Raw genomic sequence first — 26,063 nt, 5'->3', positions numbered from 1 at the left:
ACTTTTGAAGTAAAAGCCCTGAGGGAAGTTGTTTTGTCGAGTGTCTTCATGACGACCAAGGAGGATTTTTTTATGAATGGGAGCAAATGACGCGCATATTACAATCAAAAGGTAGCGACGCCCAAGATCATATTCATAACTCCTGGAACATATTAACACATTACGGTCACTATAAGACTTTGAGAATAAAACAGAGGTAAAAAAATTAAACTTTAGTCTTAGATCTTTTTAATGATGTATAGTTTGTCAAGGTAATTACTTACATCTGATAGTAATTTTGAGCTAATTTAAACAAAGAGACCTTCAGTGCGTCCTCGTCCTCGTGACGGTTATCAGGTTAATATGAAACCTACCCATATTAAAGTGTTGATACTAATTTTTATAGAAATAACCTTTTTTAAGCAGATCAATATTTTGTTGTCATAACAAAATATGCTGGGGCATGACATGTTCGAGAAAACGATCAAAAGCGCTTGCGGTGGATGTTAACTTAAAAAAAAAAAAAAAACGCTTGTGTGGGAAGAGTTAAGAAACGCTCACCTTAAGCTCAAGCTTAACCTTTCAGCAGGTAGCCTAACTGACAAAACCTTATCCTTTTTTAACTTGCTCAAAAACACATAAAATTAGACTTCAACATGTACTCTCCCATTCAGCCCTATGCATGCAAGGCATGCTGGGAACTAAATCTTCTGGCCATCATGTAGTCACAACATAAATGGATTAAGTCAAATTCTGTTTTACAACTTTAAGTGGATTGCACACAATGAGGTTAAGTTAAAAAAATAATAATTAAGAACTGTGTTGTGGTCCATTAGCTTATTAAAGGGTTAGATCACCCAAAAATGAAATTGATGTCATTAATGACTCACCCTAATGTTGTTCCTCACCCGTAAGACCTCAGTTTATCTTCAGAACACAGTTTGGGGGTTGGGGGGGGGGGGGGGGTGTCCGTGAACACTTATGTCGTTATAGTCCGCGCCGCGCTCCACTTTATTCCTATGGGTGACGTCGAGCGACTTCAACGCTTCAGCACAGCATTCCAGGAAGGCAGCGCTGCATTTGAACCGATTTGAACGCAGAAATGACAGGAAGCTTCACAACATCGCGGATCTCCACGGTCACTGCTGTCACAGGACTTCACCAAATCATATCAAAGAACTGTGTTTTTGACGGAGCGGTCCCAGCGATAAAGGTTCGGTCCTGCTTTGGAAGCAGGCGTTAAGTAAAACTGCCTCAAATGTCTGTGCTGTTGGCTATCGTCGCGTGAGTAAACATCAGTAAACGACACGATCATGTCCTCATAAACTGCGAGTAAACCCACACAAATGTTGACAGGTCACTAAATACAGTACATACCACAGAGACAGACGTCCTGCTGTTGCTGTTTCTCCTGTTCAATTTATTTCAGCCACCGAATCTGATTCTGGATCATATATGTATTAGCTGAATCTGATCGATAGCCATGGGTTTCTCAATCTCCACGCTTGAAGACGTCACCGCTTTGTGCGCGATCGTCATTCTTTAGCTTCGCCCACACGATACGCCTCCAGGCGCTCGTTTTTTTCCGGAAAGACTCGGTAAGGCCTATATTTCTTTTATAAATATAATAAAACTAAAGACTTTTCGAAGATATGAAGGATGCAATACTACTCTATAGGTACTCAAGATTGACATGAGATTGACTGAAACTGAGTGTTTCACCCCCCCTTTAAGGTATTTTATATTTTAGTCCCAGAGCATATGCAGTCTATGCACACTTTACTGTCCATGTCCAGAAAGCTAATAAAAACATAATCAAAGTTGTCCATATGTGACATCAGTTGGTTGATTAGAATCTCTTGAAGCATCGAAAATACATTTTGGTCCAAAAATATAAAAAACTACGACTTTATTAAGCATTGTCAGATTGATCAGCAATCAGTGAATCGATCAATGATTCGGATCATCAATGTCGTGATTTCAGCAGATTGGCAGTTTAACACATGATCTAAACTGCTGAAATCACGACATTGATGATCCGAATCATTGATCGATTCACTGATTGCTGATCAATCTGACAATGCTGAATAAAGTCGTAGTTTTTTGTTATTTTTGGACCAAAATGTATTTTCATTGCTTCAAGAGAGTCTAATTAACCAACTGATGTCACAGATGGACTACTCTGATTATGTTTTTATTAGCTTTCTGGACATGGACAGTAAAGTGTGCATAGACTGCATATGCTCTGGGACTAAAATATAAAATATCTTAAACTGTGTTCCGAAGATGAACAGAGGTCTTACGGGTGTGGAACAACATTAGGGTGAGTCATTAATGACATAAATTTCATTTTTGGGTGAACTAACCCTTTAAGTCAATTGAATAAGCAGCAAAATCATTTTTTGAGTCCAAATAGCAAAAGCACACATGAAACCAATCATTATGTTACTAAACTCTCATCGAAAGGCTGAGGTAAACCTCTAACAACAGCAGATCTTCTGTTTGTCAGAATCAAAGTTGACAGAGAAGGAATCCATATGCTTTGATTTTATTTGACATTCACCCCCAAGGCGATAGTCTAATGGTGAGAATGGCAATACTGTTCTCCATCTGGTCAGGTAGCGCCAACGTAGGCTAAATTAGCACGTGGCACACGGCAGGCATATGCCACGGCATAAAGCTACAAGAGAGCATTGTGAGCCAGCTGTTGTGGCGACAAATACTTGCATGGCAATTGTGCATTTCACAGGCTTGAAATGGACAGGAGACGACAAGACTAAAAGGCAGCAATGGGTTTGAGTTAAGTAGAGTATATACATTTTTATTGGCGAGAAACCTGATTTATAAAACACCAACAGACTAATTGAGAATCCAAATGTACAGTCGACGATCAACACTTTTAATATGTCCTTGTTAGATGTATTTACATTGTAACAAGAGTAAATGATCGATAATTACTAGCAGCTAACATTAAACCAAACCCTAAACATGCTGTTAATGTACATACTCAGTACTTATTTACACAATTATACCATAACAAGGACACATTAAAATAACCCAGAAATTTATATTGCTACATCTACTGGTACAATTAAACATAATGGCCAAGACCATACGAGGTCATCAGGGGCAGGGACGCAACATGGTGTGTCTCTTTCTCTGTGTGTGAGTGTGTATGTGTGCGCGTGTCCAGTTACTGAGCCTTCACTACACATCAGCCCCATCTGTCCAGCATTGGTGTGTTTGCATCCGAGACCACATCATGCCCTGGTCGTGACACCATGTTAATGAGATCCACACAGGTGACAGGTGAAAGCAGCATCACCGCTGGCAGTAGACAAATCCCCACACAAACACTCGCAAGACTTATGACAACACTGAAGGCAATGGACATCCAAACACACCTCGCTCGTCTGCCTGCTGAAGACAGTCTACAAACACTCTCACACACGTGGCAGATGAAAACACTGCTGGCATCAAAGCACAAATGCTGCACACATCTCGGTGACATGCGAAGACAGAGATTCTCACAGCTTGGTGGCACATCTGTCAACTTTTCAAGGTAAATATTCACACACACACACACACACACACACACACACACACACACACACACACACACACACACACACACACACACACACACACACACACACACACACACACACACACACACACAAACTGCACTCCGTCCTTTTGCTTGTCTTCAATTCAGTTTAAACCACACACACACACACACACACACACACACACACACACACACACACACACACACACACACACACACACACACACACACACACACACACACACACTTTACCAAACATAATCCCAATGAGCAAATCAAAAGCAGAGCAGCCATTACCACAAAAGCTGTTTTCAAAATGGCGTTTTAATTTAGTTAACATTTAAGAGAACAGCACAGAGATAATAAAGTCCACCTGGCTTCATTTTACACAAGTACACCAGTCGTCATCCTTTCTCCTGTTACAGCTACACGGAGAATCTCTCCCATAGTGTACGGTTACATTAGCCGAGATTAAAAAATAATCCCAATGCATGTTTCTTTTCAAAGCTCTTCAGTTATAACCAGGCTGTGTAAACAATCCAGTAACCTACAGGTAAAGTGTGCATGGTACATCAAACCAGTATCTCGATGAACAGTGTTACTGCAAATTAGCCAACAGTGCTGCAGTATAGCGTGAGACAGCTCTTGCCCATTCAACCTCAGCAGTGAACACTCAACCAGAGCATGTCATATACAAACAGGAACTTGAATCAGCTCTTTATAACATGAGCATGTCCTTAACTTCAAAACTATAACTTTTTGAATATCGTAATACTTGCAAAATTTGACTTGTATCTGTAATAAGTAAATTACTGATATTTATTTCACTTCGAGAGCATGGCCTGGGGAGCTGCTATTATTTGTTGTGATATTTAAAATAACAATAATATCTATATTTATAAAAAAACTAATTATAATAAAATCAAATTAAAAATCCTAATTCAACAAGAAAAAGCTCGATTACATTATTCTTCATGTCAAAACAAAAATTGTGTGCTTAATCATCTCATTCGTCGGACCAGTGCATGGCAGTCGAGGGCTATGCTGTATGTGAACACACCTGACAAAGACTTCACAGCAAAATATAAAGGCAAAAAACAGGGGCTACACAGTCCGTCTCAACTATAATTAATGCTGGATGCTGCAGTGCATTAAGATGGGTCGTGATGAGTGGAGGCATTCAGACAGAAGGGAAACGTCTCGTTTCGGTCATTCGTCCAAGCCTTCATTTACAGGGGTAGAGTATGTTGCCGTTTGGAGGAATCTGTTCTGGCGGAAGGTGGCGAACGTTAAGCCGTCAGGTGAGTGAGTGTCTGTGATATGGAAAGATAGCGGGTTCTCTCTGTGTCCAAATAGCAAAAACGCCACTTCGCACACTCAAGAGTTTGAGCTCAGTCAAAGACGGCACAAATCAGAGAAAACAACAACAACAACAAACACACACAAACACATACGCTCTCACACAGTGCAAATAGGCTTTTTCGTTCATTCTCTTGATCTCGCCTTCACTCGTATGGCCATATTTACTCTGCGGTATGTACAGAGAGATGCAGAAGAGAGGATGAGGCAACTGGACATAGGATATTCAATCTTGAGTGCGTCTTGCTGTGCACTTTTCTTCTTCTTTTTTTTCTTCCTGGTTCTCTCTCCACCGCAGCCCCTTTCCTCTGTTCCCTCGTTCCATCATCTCTCTCCTTCTCGGCCATTCTCTTTCCTACCTTTCCGTCCTTCTTTATTTCCCCCTCTCTATTTATAGAGGCTCATGGAAGGACTCTGGTACATGCACATATAGGCGTCACAGAGAAGTCTGCGTGCATAGCCCTGGATGTTCTTGGGGTCCAGCGCGTGGAGTTCCTCTGGAGTCATCTTCAGATAGGCCCCTACTTCTGGGCACGGGGACACCTGTGGGATGTTAAACCCGTTCTGACCACCTGCCACCAAGAACAGAGAAAACAAGTTAGAAAGTTAATTATAAAAAATTCAATAAAATAATAATGCGTCAATGTATTATTGTGACTCACAAGAGAGCGAAAGTTCAATTGAAATCATTTATGATTAAAAAACAATAACACAAAAAAGGTTTATAAGTCATCTGTACCGTCGCGGTCAGCCATACTATCGAAGAACAGCCAGGCAGAATCTGCGGTTCCGTATTTGACAAAGGCGACATAATGGCTCGTCTCAATGCAGAGCACAGCAAATAACTCCATCTGCTGGTGAGGGTAAGATCCCTGTCTCCAAACTGACTCCTGAAGCTCTTTAGGGACGGATAACTTAACATAGCGATGAGACTTACGCCGTGGGTGCAGATGTACCTAAAGGTCCAGGAAGTGAACACATACCAAGTGTCAAATATTCAGAAAAAAAACATGTACACGAATATGCACATGAATGTATATTTAACCACGGTAAGGAACTGTTATAGTTGTCTACACTTGGGTAAATGCATTTGAACAGCGATTTATTTGGAAAAGCCTCCATCTAGTGGATATTAAAGGTACTGCAAACAAGATAATTGAATTTTCATAGAGCTAAAAGTGCACATTTATGCTTAAATGTCCATGTCTCCTACCTGTGTATTGCACTTTTCACAGAACTGCTTGATCTTTCCTGGTGTGATGTCACAATCTTCGTAGCACTCTCTGCACTCGTAAAAAGCTAAACCACCACAGATTCGACATTCTCTAGGGGCTGACAAAAACATTTGTTATATCCTTTCCCTTTAAACGCCGAATGATGCATATTGCAACAAAATTAGATCTTTATCTCTAACACAGATTCATTATTTTGGTATGTGGAAAGGTATTCAAATAACTGCACAAATCCATTTAGTTATTGAACTGACTCACTGTCATCTAATAGATCTGTGATGTCAAGCTCCAAAGAAGGGAAGATCTTGTTAAACATCTTAAAGTCCTTCCCAAAGCGAGGCATCTGAATTATAAGGCAAGAAGGGGCCTGGACAGAAACAAACACACAAGAACATGTCACACCCCTTTATTTGTCCTCACACAACACTATCCAACACTATTTGAAATTTGTATATTCTTCTCTGAATGCAGCTTTCTTTTTTAATTTTGTGTTTGTTCTATGTGCTCATTTGGAGAAATTCAACATCAAATTTATAAAATAATAGTAGTAGTAGTAGTAGTAATAGTAATCATGTGACATAAATGTAAAAGTTCATAAATAGTTCCTCAAATTGATTTAACCAGTAAGTAGAATTAAACAAATATAACTGAAGTTATTGTAACTACATTAAAATAACTACACTACCATTCAAAAGTTTGGGGTGATTTGTAAAGGATCATGCGACACTGAAGACTGGAAGACGCTGCTTTATCATCACAGGAATAAATTCAATTTTAAAATATATTCAAATAGAAAACTTTCTTTTTAGAAAATAAGAAAATATTCTTTTTTTTTTACTGTATTATTTATCTAATAAATAAATCCTTTGTGAGTTTTTATTTATTTATTTATTTGTATATGAATTTTATTTGTTTTAGAAAAAAATGTTTACAGTAAAAAATATTGTAAAGAACAATAAAACATGGAAGTAAAATTGCCCTCTGGTTAAGAGCATGCCTTCTGTACATACCTCTGCAAATTTAAGATCACTGTTGATGAAGGACCACTCTAGAAGTTGCTGGCTGGTTGGCACCAGAACTTTATCTTTCTTGTCCATAAATATTTGATAGAAGTAACAGTCCTGAACCTTCTGCCCTGCAGACCTGAATAAGATAAACAATTAAAACACCACTTTTTATTACTAGGGCAGTTCCCAAATATGCTGATTCTAACATGGATTTGATTTGAAGGGTGTGTGAGAGGCGCACCGAAGTTTGAGAAGAGGGTCGACTCTCAGGATGTGATGAAACAGGATGTTGAGGAACTCCTCAGGATCTAAACAGGGAGTATAACATGTTACAATTCACACCATTCAAAACAAAATGCAAATCAAAAGAACTTATTTCAATTCCTTTCATAATTATTTGTATTAATATGCAAATATTTATAAAAAATATTTTTACAAAACACTTGCTGCAATTGAGGTGGAATAGTAAAGTAATGGTAAAGTCAGGGACATGTTTCATGGTTTGAGTAGGTTTTAGGGTGGGTTAAGGCTAGGAGTCAGGTAGTAACAGAAATTACTTACAAATTTAATTACATGCAGGTATTTTTTTAAATACAAGTACAATGTAAAAACCTGTATTTACACAATAAGTGCATTATATCAAATGATTCAAAGTTATTACATGGTAGTTAAAGACTACAGAAGTAGCCTATATAAAATGGGCCCATATTATGATCATGTTTTAGTGCCATAATTATGTGCCATTATACATACTGTAAAATCAATATTTTGCATTAAATGCATTTTAGTGCTCTAGTCTAGATCAATATAGTGTCTGTGTTTTGATGAACAATTAGGTTTTGAAAACAAAAAAATAGCATCCTTATAATGAATGACTTTACATGTAACATTTTACATTTTGCTTATACAAAGAATTGCATGTTCTGTGTGTCATTACAGGGCCGTGTGCGATAGCGTTATAAAATCACAAAGTGGACATGTTTGTTTGTGTTTAACACCATGCATGCCAGCTTATGAGGCTATATTCATGGCGAGAACATTTTATGGTATACTTCATCATTACCATTTATTTTTTGCTGAAAACTCTTTTAACTATGTTAAAATGACTTCAAAAGAGTTAACTGAATAAAAGTTTCCCTCAAAGGGTTAAAACCAGCACAATATAAATAAATAAAAACATACATATAACCGATGTCACATATGTTTCAGTATGGAAGCACAATGTTCCCTAAAACAACAGGATGTACTCAACATAAAAGTAAATAATAATAACAGTTTCTGAGGGGATAGCATGTTTTATATTTAAACATCTAAGAGCTCATATAACAATATTATGAAAGTCTGACATAGTCTTGCAGCTATATTGTGTAGCTGACAACATTACTTTTTCCTATTTTGTATTATAAAGTACTGCTTTCCATCCAATACATTGTAGTATCAACATTTCCTGTAAAAATCATGTTGATGCACCTCTAATAATTAATTCTCTATTTGTGTTGTTCCTTAATATTGCAGACGCTCAAAATGAAAACAACTCTGCTGAATAAAAATGTAATCAGTTTCTGTTTGCACCCACAGAGGGCAGTGTTAATACATTTCTTCTACAGTGTGACATGAACTACAGTGAGACTTTTCTCACCCTTCTCTTCTGATGTGAATCCTGACGCCGCCTCCACTTTCTCCAATATCCTCCTAAGTTTCATGATTTTAGTGGCACACACGTAGCCATGTCTAACAAATACACACAGACAGATTAATAAAAGATTATAACCAGGTCAGTCACAGAGAATAAGTAAAGAATACCTAGATAAATATTTAGATGCACAATGCTATATTGGCTAAAAGAGATTAAGCAGCCAAATAATGTGTGGTAATAAACTGTTTCACTCACATTCGTAGAGGGTTGACTATTTCTGTGCGCAGTAACTCTTGAGTCTCTTTGTAATATTCTACATCGGTCTTGGATCTTGGCCTTAGAAGTACTGTATCCAACACAGAACTAAAAGAGAATAGACTGGCATACAGAGAGAGACAGAAGAATACATATTTACAAATGTAACATTAAATATTAGTTTATAATCTGATAAGCATGGATTGCACTCATGTCAATCAAATGAAATATGTAATGCGTAAAGAAATAAACATTTAACTCGTGTAAATGGTAAATGGACTGCATTTATATAGCGCTTTTAACAGACCATATGGCCATCCAAAGCACTTTACATTTTTATTTATACATCGCCCATTCATACACTGACGGCGATGTCAGCCAAAAAGGCGCAATCCAGCTCGTCAGGAGCAGCGGAGGTTAGGTGTCTTGCTCATGGACACTTCGACACTTGGTCAGGTGGAACCGGGGATTGAACCACCAACCTTTCAGTTTGTAGACATCCTACAGCCGTGTGTGTGTGTGAGTGTGAGTGTGAGTGTGAGTGTGAGTGTGAGTGTGAGTGTGTGTGTGTGTGTGTGTGTGTGTGTGTGTGTGTGTGTGTGTGTGTGTGTGTGTGTGTGTGTGTGTGTTTACCAGAACAGAGTAGAGTCCAGATAGCAGGAGTTATAATGTCCTTGAATTCCTTTCTTCTTCCCCACCATCACCTCCAAACCGTCATTCTCCGTCCGAGGAGGAGTGTTCTCATTAACTACTTCACTCAGATAACCCCCAAAAGCTGCAGTAAAACATACTAAGTCATATCAGTCAAGTACAATTTGAGCTTCAATTCTCTGAGATTTAAAAAAATGGATTCTGACACCAATACATGTTAAGCTCTACTGACAGCATGTGTCACATAATTACTACATATACAGTAGGGCAAAAAAAGTATTTAGTCAGCCACCAATTGTGCAAGTTCTCCCACTTAAAGAGATGAGAGAGGCCTATCATTTTCATCATATGTTGCCAGGGACTCAAATCCTGTAGTGCTAGACGTGTCCCCTGCTTAAGTCAGTACATGTCCGGGCCCATCTGAAGTTTGCTAGAGGGCATTTGGATGATCCAGAAGAGGAATGGGAATGTCAGATGAAACCAAAATAGAACTTTTTGGTAAAAACTCAACTTGTCGTTTTTTGGAGGAGAAAGAATTCTGAGTTGCACCATGCCTACTATGAACCATTGGGGTGGAAGCATCATGCTTTGGGGCTGTTTTCTGCGAAGGGACCAGAACAACTGATCGGTGTAAATGAAAGAATGAATGGGGCCATGTATTGTGAGATTTTGAGTAAAAACCTGTTTCCATCAGCAAGGGCATTGAAGATGAAATGTAGCTGGGTCTTTCAGCATGACAATGATCCCAAACACACCACCCGGGCAACAAAGGAGTGGCTTCGTGAAAAGCATTTCAAGGTCCTGTAGTGGCATAGCTAGTCTCCAGATCTAAACCCCATAGAAAATCTTTGGAGGGAGCTGAAAATCTGTGTTGCCCAGTGACAGCCCCAAAACATCACTGTTCTAGAGGAGATCTCCATGGAGGACTGGGCCAAACTACCAGCAACAATGTGGAAAAACCTTGTGGCGACTCACAAAAAAAAAACGTTTGACCTCTGTAATTTCCAACAAAGGGTATATAACGAAGTATCGAGATTAACTTTTGTTATTGACCAAATAATTATTTTTCCACCATAATTAGCAAATAAATTCTTAAAAATCAGACAATGTGATTTTCTGAATTTTGTTTCTCATTCTGTCTCTCATAGTTGAAGTGTACCTATGATGAAAATTACAGGCCTCTCATCTTTTTAAGTGGGAGAACTTGCATAATTGGTGGCTGACTAAATACTTTTTTTCCCCACTCCACCACAAAATGTCAACTTCAACCTTCAATTTACAAAAATATACAATATAAAAATGCATGCTATAAGTATAGTTACAAAACTTATTTATGGGCATGTTAACATTATCTGTGTGACAGAATCACTTCCTACTCTTGTCTGTGCAAAGTTTTACTCTAACGGTTTTACTATAGTGAAGTAAGCTTACGTAGGATTCACGAAAAGATATGAGAAAAGGATGTGATACAACTATCAGTAAAGTACTGTAAACTACAATGCAAACTTCATCCACATGTCTGTAACACATAACCTGAATGTGAATCCACTTTAAAAAGTATCCCCACAAAAGAACAAAAATAAACATTTCTTTAACAAAAATACAAGGTTCACATTTGAAACCTTCTGGAATGCTGGTTCATTTATTGTTAAGCCAAAAGTACATTTACCTTGGCTGTATTTGGCTCCAGGTCGTGAAATCTTCTTAATGCAATTTTAAATCATCAACAAGTCATTTTAGCACTCAAAAACACAGGTCCACTAGGGTAGTGTATAGTGTACACGCCGAATGCATCTATCCGTGTTCAGGGTCAACAAAGTATACTTTTACGAGATTTAACTCTCAATTATGTACTAGAAAGAGTGGAATGTGGAAAGTGAACTATAACCTGCCCTTTAATGAGTTAATGTAACTGCAATTTCTGCTCTAGATCATGCCTTTCCTATCAGAGCATGCTAAACAACTCCTTGTTCAAGCTCTTGTTCTATCCAGACAGGAACTATTGTAATGCTCTCTTGGCAGGCCTTCCAGAATGTACTGTCAAGCTTCTACAACTGATCCAGAATGCAGCAGCGCGAGTGGTTTTTAACGAGCCGAAGAGAGCGCACGTCACACCTCTCCTCATAAACTTGAACTGGTTGTCAATTGCTGCTCACATCAAATTCAAGGCACTGATGTTTGCCTACAGAACGACCACTGGCTCTGCACCCCATACTTAAACTCACGACTTGTGTGTGTCCTCCAGAAGATTGCGTTCTGCAAGTGAATGCCGTCTTGTGGTGCATTCCCAAAAGAGGCACAAAATCACTTTCACTGACCTTTATCTAGACTGTTCCCTGCTGGTGGAATGACCTGCCTAACTCAACCCGAACTGCTGAAGCCATATTCAAAAAACGGCTATAGACGCATCTATTTTGTCAAAACTTACTAAAACTTACTATACTATTTTGAATATCTATATATTTTTATTTAATAATAAATACAACAAAAACTAAATGTACTATGCTAGATTAACTGGGACTTGTCACAGCACTTACACATTGTTGCCCTATTGTTGCTTTGACTGCTTTTATTGTTCACACTTTGGATAAAAGCATCTGCTAAATGACTAAATGTAATGTAAACATGACTGTAGGCTTATCATAACAATATGCACTGACACATCAAGTGTGTTTATTACCTATGGAGTTGCATCGTTCTATGGGGTTGGGTGAATGATGCAAGGATGGGAATCGGGAATCTGGCCTGCAACACTTCAGTTTGACAAACAGAGCTTTCTTTGGTGGACACGTGAAATAACGAATCCCTTTAAATGTGCCATCGGTGCAGCCCACACACTCCTCCTCCTAAACACACATAAAAAACAAATTGTTTATAATATAGCACTAACATAGACCTTTCACCAGTTTGGGGTTGGTAAGATTTTTTATGTTTTGGAAATAAGCCTCTTATGCTCACCAAGACGGTGCTTGTTTGATCAAAAATACAGTAAAAACAATAATATAGTGAAATATTCATACAATTTAAAATATTAAAAAAATATTATATTGTAATTTATTCCTGTGATGGCAAAGCTAAATTATGCATCATTACTCCAATCTTAAAATCATTCTAATATGCTGATTTGGTGCTCAAGAAACATTTCTTACTATTATCAATGTAGAAAACTATTAGTATAGTTACAGTACAGATACACACATGAATCTACTGACCAGCTCTAGACCAGCTAGTGGCTCTTGTAGTCCTGGAGGTAGACCAACCCAACGGATGACCCCACACAGCGGTGGGTTCTCTTTGACCTCCACCATTGACCCGACCTCTAACCCTGGCTGGCCTTGTGGTGGTGATGGGGGCCTCTGGACAGGCGTGGTAGCAGGTGGCAAGACCTCCTGCTGATCCCCCATCACTGAGCCAGCAGACAGGGAGAGGGGGCCGTGGCTCATGCTCCCATTGGAGCCAACTTTGCGGCTCAAGCTGAAGGGCAGGGAGTGGAACTTGTTATCATTGGAAAGCGAAGTAGTTGTGGGTGGAGCTCGAGAGGGGGATGAGCTTGGGTTGAAGTCTGGGGGCATGTCCGTGAGGGATTTGGCCGGGTCCTCACCGACTACCAAGAAACAAAGCCAAAGAAATGAGAGGTCGTACCAAGAGGTCATAATAACCAGAAGATGCATCAGTGTGAAGGACCAGAAACTGATTAATCAGTATAAACCATCAGAAGACATCACAGCTAATGTTACGAAATTATAATACATGGTTCAAATGGCTTAAATGAAACAGTCATAATTTATTAAGAAGATTTACATTTAAACATTGCCGTTCAAAAGTTTAAGCTCAGTAAGATTTTTGTAAACAATTATTTGATCAAAACTACAGTAAATAATAACAGTTATATAGTAACTACTAACATTGTTAAATATTATTACATTTTTATTTCTTTATTTCTTTAAATATATATATATATATATATATATATATATATATATATATATATATATATATATATATATATATATATATATATATATATATATATATATATAATCTGCAATGGCAAAGCCATTACTCAGCTATTCATGCATGATCCTCCAGAAATCATTTTAATATGCTGATAGAAAAGTTTGACAATATGACAAACATTTTTATCACTGTTCTTTGATGAATAGAATGTAAAAAAGTAGTTGCTCTTTTTTACTTTCTATTCATCAAATAATACTGAAAAACATGAATTACTTTACTTTTTACTGCTTTAATTATCTATGTATGAATTTTGTTCAAATCTTCCTAACCCAAACTTTTGAACAGTAGTGTGATATATACTAAAACAATGCAAAAATATGATGTCCTCTCAGAGTTGATCAGTGCTGGTTATTTCCTCCTCACTGAAGCACTTACCAACACATACAATATGAAGATATTGGTAAACATTGTTATGAGCTACAGGAAAGTGTCACCATAGGAATCAATCATAAGAAATGTGGTGAACAGACGAAATGAATGAGATGAAAAGAAGTACAGGCCCCAAACACAATATAAACCCCTTAAAGGGATAGTTCACTTTAAAATGAAAATTCTGTCATCCCTTACACACCCTCAAGTTGTTTCAAACCTGCATGAATTTTTTTCTTTAGCTGAACACAAGGGAAGATATTTTGAAGAATGTCAGTAACCAAACAGTGAACTGGAGCCATTGACTTTTATAGTATATTTTTTTTCTTTCTATGGAAGTCATGGCTTCAGTTCACTGTTTGGTTACTGACATTCTTCAAAATATCTTCCCTTGTGTTCAGCTTAAGAAAAAAAATCCATGCAGGTTTGAAACAACTTGAGGGTGAGTAAAGGATGACAAAATTTTCATTTTAAAGTGAACTATCCCTTTAACCAATCACAGACCACCCTTGCAACTTCCTCCAATAGTGCATGTTAGTATTATGTGGCGTGAAATATGAAATAGTTACACAGATGAAAGCAATGTTGTAAGGAATAAAGTCTCCCAATATGTTTAACACCAAATACACATACACACACACATATACGATCACACACACACTTACACAACGGATGAGTGGAGATATGGCTTGAGTGTACCAGCAATACCAAAAATATAAGGCTTTCACAAATCATACAAACAAAACTAGGTATAAATACTAAAAATTTCGTTTAGGCTGCAACTAATAAATAGTAAATAAAATTAAATAAATAAATAAATGTAATTTAACTTTTTTAATTCATTATTTTTGTATTGCCATATAGCGAATTTGAAATGCAAACACAAATGTCTGTATAGAACATTCAGGATAACACCGGAGATGTTCATATTCTGATCAATGATGTCATGCTATGAAGTCGCATGCCACTCATGTCACAGTGACTCCTAATAAAAGATCTCAGCAGCAAGTTGCTTTTAAAATCACGGCTGGTGTATTCAAAGGCATTGATTAACATGTGATAACTTATTCATGACAAGATAATTAAAGGAACCTAAAGTCAAGTGTTAAATTAAGTCTAATTTAAGGGTAGATATTTGCAGGACGGCACCTTGCTGTTAAGATGTTTATCATTAGAGTTCCGCAGTCTTCCATTTGTACTGATTATTGATTACCTTCATCTATGTACCATGTGCTTTTGGCTTTGGACTGGGCAGGGTGATCGACCGAACTGCCATTTAGTGTATAATAAAACTCAGACTTGCTCCTACTGCCAGGCTGCAGGCCTAACCCTGAATAAAAGTCACGATAGGAAGATAGACAGTAAACAGTGTGTGTGTGTGTGTGTGTGTGTGTGTGTGTGTGTGTGTGTGTGTGTGTGTGTGTGTGTGTGTGTGTGTGTGTGTTTCTTCATGTGGGATCAACCTAAATCTTAGATTTTTACATGGATCTCATTTCACCATAACAACTCTGAGACATTTGTGTGTATTCTTGTATTCTTGCAGAAATTCCTACTTGGTGATGATTTTACATGATCCATCGGGGAAGAATTTAGGACAAACTTTAAAATTAAGGCAAAACAGCAGCAAATGACATTAGAGCCCGTGAAAGTAAGTGAGTAAGTGAGAGACAAAACGAGAGAGAGAGAGAGAGAGAGAGAGAGAGAGAGAGAGAGAGAGAGAGAGAGAGAGAGAGAGAGACCGACCAAGGCCAGTCATGCAGTTTTCAGCAAAGCTTATTATGTCATATCCATTTCATGTTAAGATAATAGAGAATGGTTTTTAAAAAGTAGTGTTTCTTGAGGCAAAAAAATGCACAAAAAACGATATATATATAAAATGTGTATATATATATATATATATATATATATATATATATATATATATATATATATATATATATATATATATTTCATTCAACCTTAAATCTGACCCGCTGACTGAATTATCCGTTTTAAAAAGGCTTGTCAGTACATGGCATCTGTTATGATTGGCTAACTTTATTGCATAGGAAATGCTGTTGACATAGTAAATACAGTACAGCACTTCCAAGTTACGTCAGAGCTACGCCAGCACGTCGGCTTACCATTGGCCGATGCTGTTCACGTGAGCAACACTTACACATGCGTGTGATGTTGGCGCAAGAGCTGGCCAATGTAAACTGCGTAGGAGACTGACGAGAGTACATTTTTATCGCTTCATAGAATTAAGGTTGAACCACTGGAGTCCCATGGAAAGGTCCGGGGGTCTCCCGGATTTTTATAAAATCTTATAAAAAATAGATTTTTTATAGATTTTTTAAAATCTAAATTTAATACATATTTTTTATATAAATTAATATGTTTCTTCGTTTTTTAATTAACTATATTGATATTTTTTTCTGTGATTGATCTTAATTAATTGACATTAAAAACACTTTTTTATATATTGCCTCCAAATTAATGTAGAAACAACATAAATATTTGTTTAATGGAACCTATTTATCTTTTTAGGCCAGTATCACTGATAGTAATACAACTTCTGATGTCTCTATGAAATAATATTTAATTCACACTTAAATAAAATAACAAATTAACATTTATTAAGCTTCAAAAAAATATAACTTTTAATTTAAGTGAATTTAAAAACAATCCTCACATAAACCCACAATACATTTCATTTGTACCTGTGCTCAAGAACTTAACAAGTAGGAAATATACATACATTGTTTTCTGTTTGCACTGCATAAGTTATGAATTATATCTGGATTAATCCTTATTAAAGGTACTAAAGTTATTTAGTCAAGAGCAGAGCATATTAAGTGAGCAATTACTTGTGTTCTTTTGTCATTATAAGTGGTTACTGTCACTTTAAAAGATCTTACGCTGTCGGCTGTCGAAAAAGATGTGTTTCTCTCACACATCTAATTTTCTCACACATCTTTAAACTCATTTAAGACGTTATTTAACTTTTTTACGGCTGCTCTTATGAAGAAACTTAACAAAACTAGCATATTGGCATAATTGTGTGTGTTATTGTTAAGTGGTTTAAAAAGCATTTGCATGAATAAACTTGTTATCATATAATGTAACACTAGTCAGGGGATTACAGAAAATAAATATTTACCAGCTGAGTCTTCTCCCGTTTCTACCATGGTTTCTACTAATGATGCTTGATACAACTTCCCGCGCCCTGCGCAGAAATCAACAGCGCAACTAGGTTGCCAGGTCGAGGCCACTATAGTTTGAAATTTGTGTGATGTGTCGATTGTATGAGTCGGCGTTTTATACAATATCTGGCAACTAAACAACCTTGAAATAACATATTTGTGATTATTCAAAGAATGAGGTTTGGGCCATACAAATTACGGGAGATTTCCGGGAGAAATGACAAAACGGGAGGGGGGCAGGAGATGGGTGTGAAATACGAGAGACTCCCGGCAAAAACGGGAGTGTTGACAGGTATGAATATAACATCACATTATATAGTGTCTGGCAGGCGGGATGTGGACAGGCAAAGTATCCTTCTGGCAGTTGTAAGTGTCTTGTTTATTTTCAAAGGAGTGTGGAATTGTGATAAGCGGCAAGATGTGGCAGCGGCAGTTTTTCAGATGGCACACAACCGGTGAAATCTTTCCTGGTGAAATCTTGCATATTCAATTCTTGCTAGTCATTTGGATTAAACAGTTCGGAAAAAAATCCTATTGTGTATCAATAATATACACAAAGTGACATTAGCCTGATATACCTGCTGCTGTATGTGCCTTTTATTTTAATCAAACAACAAAAGAAAAAGAGAAAATCACTCATGGCCTTAACTGATTATCTTCAATGACCGTTTCCTTATATTCAATAGTTACTTAAGATCTTTTTATTTACTCTGATTATGCTAGTATTAGTCTTTGATGTGGTCTCAAAATTTATACATTTCAATGGCATCTAAAGTTTTGATGCTGTAAAAACATACATACTAATACTATATATAGATATAACAGGAGAATTACCTTTGCTCTTTGGTTTGCTCTGGCTGCCAGGTTTGTCGCTGCTGCCCCTGCAGGGAAAGACTTTGGGCAGTCTCTGATCCTGCATGGAGTATTCTGTGAGCAAATAAAGACATGCAAACTGCTCACCTGTTCCATCAACATTTACTCATGTCATTTAAAATCCATATGATTCTCTTTCTTACATGGGTCATAGGATATATTTTTCTCTTTTCAACTTTTCAACAAGATTTTGTTAAGTTATTGTGTCATATGGATTTATCTAATAACAGTAAGTCTACATTCCAAATATATATACATATATGAGCAATATCACACGGGTAGTATTGCGATATGGCTGTCTATCAGGCCTCGTGCCGTAGGTAAATCCCAGCGTGCTGATATACAGTTGTGGTAAGAATAATTGGCATCCCTGGTAAATATGATCAAAAATGGCTGTAAAAAAATCTGAATTGTTTATCCTTTTGATCTACCGTTCAAAAAAATGGGAAATCACAGTATGAAATAAATGTTTTTTTCCAAAAAACATTGGACAAACATTGATTTTTTTTAAGCAGTAAAATAGAAGTATATTCCCATTAATATTTAAATTTCATAGCACACCAGGGTGACTAGGAACATGACATCATGATCTTTAATACTGTGGGCCTATTTTTTTATTTTTTTATTTTTTTGCTGGAGGTCCTGGACATCTTGTTCGGTTACAATGGTACCATGGATTCTAGCAAACACAAACAGATAAAAAAAATCAAAACCCGGCAGCCTCAGCTAGAAATCTTATAAGGGGCCATGATTGGATCTTCCATTAGGACAATGATCTAAAATAAACACTTTAAAATCAACCCACAAATGTGTCACTGAGCACAAAATGAAGCTTCTGCCATAACCAACACAATTTCCTGACATGAACCCTATAGAAAATAAGTGGGGTGAACTGAAGAAGCACCAACATGGAGCTGGGAATCTGAAGGATCTGGAGAGATTCTATGTGGAGGAATGGTCTTTGATATATAGTCAGGTGTTCTCCACACTCATCAGGCATTATAGAACAAGACGCAGAGCTGTTATCTTGGTAAAAAAAATTATATTTAATAAAAGGGTACCAATAATTACGGCCAATGAGTTTTGGAGAAAACCAATTATTTTATAATGTGCTTTACCCCACACTTTCAATTGTTTTACTTTAATAAAAGGTTAGATTATTATTCTTATTCTTATTACTATAATTAAATAAAAGATCAAAATGATAAAAAATGCAGATTTATATTTACAGCCATATTTGATCATATTTACCAGGGCTGCCAATAATTCTGACCCCAACTGTAGTCATATCGCACGGCTATTAGTGTGATATTGGGTTTATACAATTTGCACAAGTATATAAATAAGAAACAACAAAGGAGTGTATTTAAAAACCCTCTTTTGTGCAGAACTATATCTTCTGACACAGATTCAAATCCAAAATTGACAATTTAGAACTAGTTACAAAGGAACATTGAGTCGCTTCATTGAAGTTTACTGTATTGTGTAGTGTTATGGTATCATGACAGAGAGAGAAAGATCGACTAAACGAGTGTATTACCTGCATCTGATATGTTAAATATATCCTAAATATAAGACAAATACATTTTTCTATGGAAAATAATAGATAATAAAATCTGGAGCATTTAATAAATTAATAAGACCGAAGATGGCCCGTTTGATATACCCCAAATTAATTATATCTCATGTTTAACCAATATCTACATAGTACAAGCCGACAGCAAATTCCCAAAGGGCGAGATGAAGCTGTTCTCTGCAGGTACATGAGCGTTTAAGCGATGTTCACAGCCTGGAGCTTGCATCTGTGAAAGCAGCTAAACAAATTGAAAAATAGGTGCTTATCATGATTCCAGCCTGGGTTTCCTTGTCCAGTGAGGAAACAAAACATGAACATGATGCAAGATAAACAAACACTTGACTTGAACAAAGAACTCACCAACAGCGGTTTACACAGAACACACATGCAAGAATGTCCTCACAAGACACAAACACTCCTCAAAAGGAAAAACAGGTTGGAATCACGCTATATTTATACATGAGTCACATATTTGGGGTCTAAATAACTACAATCTCGCATAACTCTTAAAACTACATTCTGTGACACAACAATTTGTAAAAAAAAAATTGGTAAATTTGCTCGACCATCATGACAGTCACCGCAAGCGGAGTGATACAAATAGTGAAACGGCTGGGGGAATATCGCATGTATAGGTCTCTGCAAGATAGTAATAGGAGTTACCAGATCAGTGGGTGAGTCCATAAACAGAGGGGCGTTTTCCACTGCATTGCCATATTTGCCCACATCACAGCGTGGGTAAGGCTTAGGGGTGGGGTGAGGTGAGGTGGGGTCGGGTGAAGGGAATTATTGTCATTGTGTGATTTATAAACGCCTATCAGTTTGAAAACACCCACAAATGTGCAAATATAGCACAGCTGGAAAAGGCTCTAAGCCAATCAAAAAGAACTATTGTATTTTATATACACAGTATCCCATACAGTATCACACTTTAGGTGATTATACGCAGGGAAACTTTTTGAGCAATGTTGCCGTCAACAAGCAAACAGTGAGACACAGGGCCTACACCACTGTTCATTCCAGATAGAAATTTGTTGCCCATTCTCAATGGGAAAGTGCCCAAGCAACAGTATTCTGCAACACTGCCTGGATACATGGCTCAAAAAGTGCCCCTGTGTATCATACGCAGAAGGCCATACAATGATAATTGTGTTTACAGATTCCTTTAGTTTCAAAGATTGAGTAAGGAAGAGAAGTAGCTTTAAGACATTAACAACCAAGACAAGACATCTTGCCCACACACATGCACACAAACAAACAAATCAATAAATAAAGGGAACAAAGAAAGCTCCACACACTTCACTCACAAAAACAAGACCTTTAGACAAAAGGGCCTCTGTTTCCTGCATGTTAACATGACTCACACAAAACACACACGCTTTCTGACAACAAATATTTAGCCTACACCCTGACTTGAAGACTAAAACACACAATGAAATATCTATATCTATAAACAATAACTTCATAGAAAAGCAATTTAATAAACTATACATTTTTATATAAACGTAATTAATGTTTTTAATTTTTTTAAATTAATTTTACACTTTATAAAAACTATTTTCCTACAATTTTTTATTCTTTTGTAAAACTTTACCTCTGAGGTGCTCAAACTCAATCTAGAAACAAATAGTACACCTCACTAGGTTTCTTGCAGTAACCACACTCAAAGGCAAAATAAATTCTAGTACAGAGCTATGAAGTGAGAACCCTTACCTGGCATCACATCACAGATGGGGACGAGACGGGTGTGTTCAAGACTAGCAAAATTACACAGCTGTTTACCGTCGATGATCCCATCCCAGTCTCCAATGGGATTGTCCTGAGGGCGAGAGGTACAGCACCCTATTACTGCACCTGACCTAGATCATCTCATAAGCATTCACATCTACAACACTGTAATTTCCACCTTAAAATAAACACTCTGCAAACAAAAGTTGCCCTGTCTCTATCTCCCAATTGAAATCTTCCGCGTTCCTGTTCTGACCCAGACAGGACCCATTTCACTGACTGAGAGCTGTAATTCTCTAATGGCTACACTACACAACCCACAGTCATCAGAACGACTGGATTTCTGGATTCTAAACCCACACCCTTCACATGCCAGATCTCCACTGTTATCTGTTTTAATCTATATTTCCAATGTACAGCCCTTTCCTTGATGCCATTTTATGCATTTACTTAACCAAATAAAGTCAAACTTGTCATCAAACCTAATAGAACTAATAATAAAGGCTACTAACTTACAAAATACACTCAAACAAATTAAATCGAATCTATAAAATCTATTATTAAAGACCAATAGCAAACTAAAAGTAATAAAACTCCTCAAAACCTAAATGCTATTCACATCTACACTATATAGATCTCAGTGAGGGCAAGTCCAGCTGAGCTCTGCTGAAGAGCAGTAAGAGCTTAACAGAAGAGAGAAACAAAGGGTGAAAAGAGGAGAACAGTGGAATGGCGCGTGTTGGTTGTGTCTTGTGTGAGCATTTGGCAGTACGCCATTATGGTGGTCACACAGAGCAAACTGAGCTGTCTCTACATCTCTCCTTCAACCCATCCCTCCACGCTGACATATTTAATGTTATAAAGTCTCTTATACTCAAAAAGGATGCCTTTATTTGATCGAAATTACAATAAAAACTGTATTTTAAATGAATCGATATTCATTTATTCATGTGGAGACAAAGCTGAGATTTCAGCAGCCATCCAGTCTTCAGTCACATGATCCTTCAGAAATCATTCTAAATGGTGATTTGGTGCTCTGGAAACATTTGTTTTCCAGGATTCTTTTTTTTTTAAAACTTCATTTATTTAAAATAGAAATCTTTTGTAATATATATTTATATATATTTTTTTTTTTGTCGCTTTTCATCAATTGAATGCATCCTTGCTGAATAAAAGTATTATATCTTTCTAAAAGTATTATATCTATACACTAAACTTTTGTGTATGGTACGGCGGCACTTTATATTTTTATATGCTTACATTACAGGTTTTTTTTAATCATATAATAATCGTTCATGCTAATTTCTCTTATTCTTACCTTTGCCGTTACCGTTGCCCCACTAATAAATTCATAAAACCGTTAAATGTGATCTTTATCAAATATCAGAACGATCATCCATTTTCCATTCTGTACATTACATTGTTGTTTATTTATTTAGACAAAATATAATTTATCGGTTCTCAGCCAAATCATAAAAATAATAATTGTCTCATTGCATCAGCCAGAATTGATATTTCTAGTATTTCAATCATAATTATTATAATAAACTTCATGTAAAAAGAACCTTCTAAAATAGCTGACCTGCCTGAACAGACACATCGCTTAGTGAAGTTCTTAGCACTTTGCAGCTAAGAACAGTTATTCACCATCTGAACAGTCTAGTTAATTTACCATATCAACACCAACGTAGTATCCAAGACTCTCATTGCCAGGAAGTAAGTCACAGAAGATAACAGTCCCCCGTTCTGGGCCGTCCCGTGTCTGTACCAACACTCGAGAGTTGATCTCCAGTGGCGGTACCTCGCCTTCCACTTCCTGGTCATTATCCTCTAGGGTCACATGATCCCCCTCATCCTCATCTTCCCAGAGCTCAAGTTTATCCAGTGCAACAAAGACACCGCATTCATCTTCACAACGAAACAGCTGCTGACCCTGATAAGAGCCCTCTGTGAAACCTTGACCCCGACCTTCCTCCTAAAAAACAGAAAGGTTTTCAGGGGATAAAAAGACATTGCTTACACCAATCCAGACATAAGAACTCACATATTTGCCATATGAACAAAAGATACTGTTGATATGTGATGTTTGTGTCTTGCCTTCACCCACACAAGAGCCTACTGGCTTCAGTTACGTTCATTCAAATCTCCCAGCTAAGCCCAGGAGACAAATGTAGCTTTGTCCTGTAATGATCACATGCTCATGGGCTGGGTGAACCCAAAACCAGACAAACAAGGCAAATTAGACAAACAGCGTTGCTCACCAGTAATTCAACACCAAACCAGATACCACTCAGTGCTCGGTCAGGCAGCAGAGCTCCTTTAAAGCGGACCACACCTGGAAGAGGCTCGTCACCGGACCTTAGCTGTACTCGGACTTTTGATCCACAGGTGATGTCATGGGCCCTGTCCAGGCGCGCTCTGTTGCACAGCAGACTGTAACGCTCTTCACAGTTGGTGATGGGGAAAAGCAGCTCCGCCAGCTTCTCCTCAAGCTCCATCACGTCCCGCTCATCCACGCTCACCACCACATTGGTCTGGTCCAGGATGCGTAGGCTGCGCTTACCCTTGCTGGGAGGGATTGTGCGACCGAGGCTGTTGCGTTCCTGACAGACCTGGCCAAGGCTGCCGCGTGGGATGCGCAGAGTCTTCTGACCCGGCTTTTCCACGGTGCACTCCTTCACCACAATGTAGAAACGCCAGTCGTCCCGGAAACTGCCAGCAGGCTTCTCCTGGCTCCATAGCGCAGAGCTCATGGCTGCATAGCAGGAGTGGGTTGAAGATGACAGGAACACGCGTCGAAGGTCAAAGGGTCGCCAGGTGTCAGTGGGACCACGAAGAGGGAGCTTCCATGACTTTTTCAATGGGAAAGGGATAGATGGACTGAATGGACATAAAAAGCTGTAAAAAGAGAGAAAGTGGAGATTTAATAGACAGAGAAAGTATAAAGGTTTAAGAATGATGTAAGTCTTTTTTGTCTGTTTGAGTTCTTGAGTAGGTTTTAGGACGTCTCGGACTAAATATTTTCTAGTTGACTAATAAAGCTGCATGATTAGTTGTTAAAGGACCACAATCTTGATTTAAAAAACCCACACAATCGTATTCCTAAATTACAAAATTACAATCTGATTCATATGTCTAATAAACCTAATAAAAGCACGAACACAGTGAAACTGCGTTGCCGCTGCCACTGATAGCTGTTGTCATGTACAAGTATGAAACAGTTTTTTCAATTACAAAGTATAATTATTTCTGTTACAAACAATTAAAATGATCACAGAAGTATACAGAAATAGATTTCAGATACACACAACATCTACAGTGGCAATATTAAAAGTAACGTGTTGCTTCAAATAAAGATTGTATCAGTTACATCATTAAACCAGTAGGTGGCGACAAGACAGTTAATAAAATGTATTTGTCACTGAATCATTCATTCAAGAGATTCCATCAAAACACTGATTCACCCAGCAATTAAACAATTGAAGTCTTTATGAGCGAAGTCATTGAATCATTCATTTAAACTAGGGCTGTGCAATATACCAAAATTATCGAAATATCGCAAATGTGCTTATCGCAATATGCATATCGCAATGGCTCGCAATATCTGAATGATTTTAATAGGCTAACGTTACTTCAGCATCGTGAAAAGTGTACGTTTTAGGTCACACATTGGGCAGAGAATAGACTGGGCACACGACTGTTACTTATGTGACTTTCTTGACGTTAAAAAGAGTTATTAAATGCAATAATTTGCAAAAAACAATAACTTGCAGTCTCACGCTGTTTGACACACACACACATACACACCGAAACGTGAACAATGTGTGACACAAAAGTTGGCTAAAACACTGCTGGTCACTTTCAGAAGTTGTAGCTTTCTTTTCCCAGAAAGAATGTGAAACACAAATGGTTTCATTCTCAGTTTTTAAATCATTTTAATATAATTGAAATATATTTTACACACTAATTGCAATATCGTGTCGCATATTGAATATCGCATTATTGAACAAGATATCGCATATCGCATTTTTCTTCAATATCGCACGGTCCTAATTTAAACACTTTTATTATTATTAAAAAGACTGCATCACATTTCGTTGGCATCAGAAAATAGTTTCAGGGCTAACCTGTTCTATATTACAGATAAATACTAAACCAAAATAATGAGCCTTTAAAATAAAAAAGGCTCAAAAAATGCATACATCTAGCTGCAAAAAGTAATAACTATTTGTGTCTAAATATTTTCATAATTTATTAATAAGCTAGTGTTTCCTGAGTAATTGTCAGCTGCAAAGATAAAGCTGACTGCAGTATAGTGGATAAACATCAAGTATTCACACCATGTTTCTTTTTTGAAAAGCTTGTTTATGTGGGTTTTAGACATCATTATAGAACCTCTTTTTTAACTTGTCCACAAACAAATTTGATGAAAGCTTTATCGAGGTTCTGTTGCTTGGAATATGCTTCCCATAAACATACAAAAGAGTAAAAGTAGTACATATGTGTTTAGAAGAAAATGTAAAGATAGGCTTACAAATATTGAGATATTCTGTATGGTTGATGTGCTGCTACTGCTAAGATGTATAGTTTGGTGACTGATTTGATCTGATTTGACACTCCAGCAGTTT

The 26,063-nt window shown here is 37.3% G+C and overlaps 1 protein-coding gene across 2 annotated transcripts; it reads right to left on the bottom strand.

Moving 5' to 3' along the window:
* Positions 1 to 2,773: 2,773 nt before the first annotated feature.
* Positions 2,774 to 24,191, bottom strand: cyld (cylindromatosis (turban tumor syndrome)). Of its 2 annotated transcripts, XM_067440063.1 has the most exons (16): positions 23,697 to 24,191; positions 23,108 to 23,410; positions 21,421 to 21,526; positions 18,093 to 18,185; positions 15,287 to 15,403; positions 12,900 to 13,291; positions 12,368 to 12,533; positions 9,670 to 9,811; positions 9,037 to 9,159; positions 8,785 to 8,876; positions 7,387 to 7,453; positions 7,149 to 7,281; positions 6,397 to 6,505; positions 6,120 to 6,238; positions 5,646 to 5,862; positions 2,774 to 5,478 (listed from the first exon to the last, which is right to left on the bottom strand). In XM_067440063.1, the coding sequence occupies exons 1-16, from the start codon at positions 24,186 to 24,188 to the stop codon at positions 5,294 to 5,296; spliced, it is 2,856 nt and encodes a 951-aa protein (XP_067296164.1). In that variant the 5' UTR covers positions 24,189 to 24,191; the 3' UTR covers positions 2,774 to 5,293. The 2 variants fall into 2 exon arrangements, with proteins under 2 accessions (XP_067296164.1, XP_067296171.1); XM_067440070.1 differs by lacking the exon at positions 15,287 to 15,403.
* Between the last annotated feature and the right edge of the window lie 1,872 nt (positions 24,192 to 26,063).

Source organism: Pseudorasbora parva, chromosome 1 (genome assembly GCF_024679245.1).
Source record: "Pseudorasbora parva isolate DD20220531a chromosome 1, ASM2467924v1, whole genome shotgun sequence".
Lineage (NCBI taxonomy): Eukaryota > Metazoa > Chordata > Actinopteri > Cypriniformes > Gobionidae > Pseudorasbora > Pseudorasbora parva.
The sequence above is the reverse complement of the archived record's forward strand: the minus strand, read 5'-3'. Positions and strand labels throughout refer to the sequence as shown.

What these genes read in the sequence shown, in the direction of transcription:
- cyld (XM_067440063.1), bottom strand. Translation starts at nt 24,188, where the DNA reads ATGAGCTCTGCGCTATGGAGCCAGGAGAAGCCTGCTGGCAGTTTCCGG. An exon ending in CACATGGTACATAGATGAAG is followed by an intron (nt 13,292 to 15,286) that starts GTAATCAATAAT and finishes GTTTCTTGGTAG; the next exon opens with TCGGTGAGGACCCGGCCAAA. An exon ending in CACTAGCTGGTCTAGAGCTG is followed by an intron (nt 12,534 to 12,899) that starts GTCAGTAGATTC and finishes ATGTGTGTTTAG; the next exon opens with GAGGAGGAGTGTGTGGGCTG.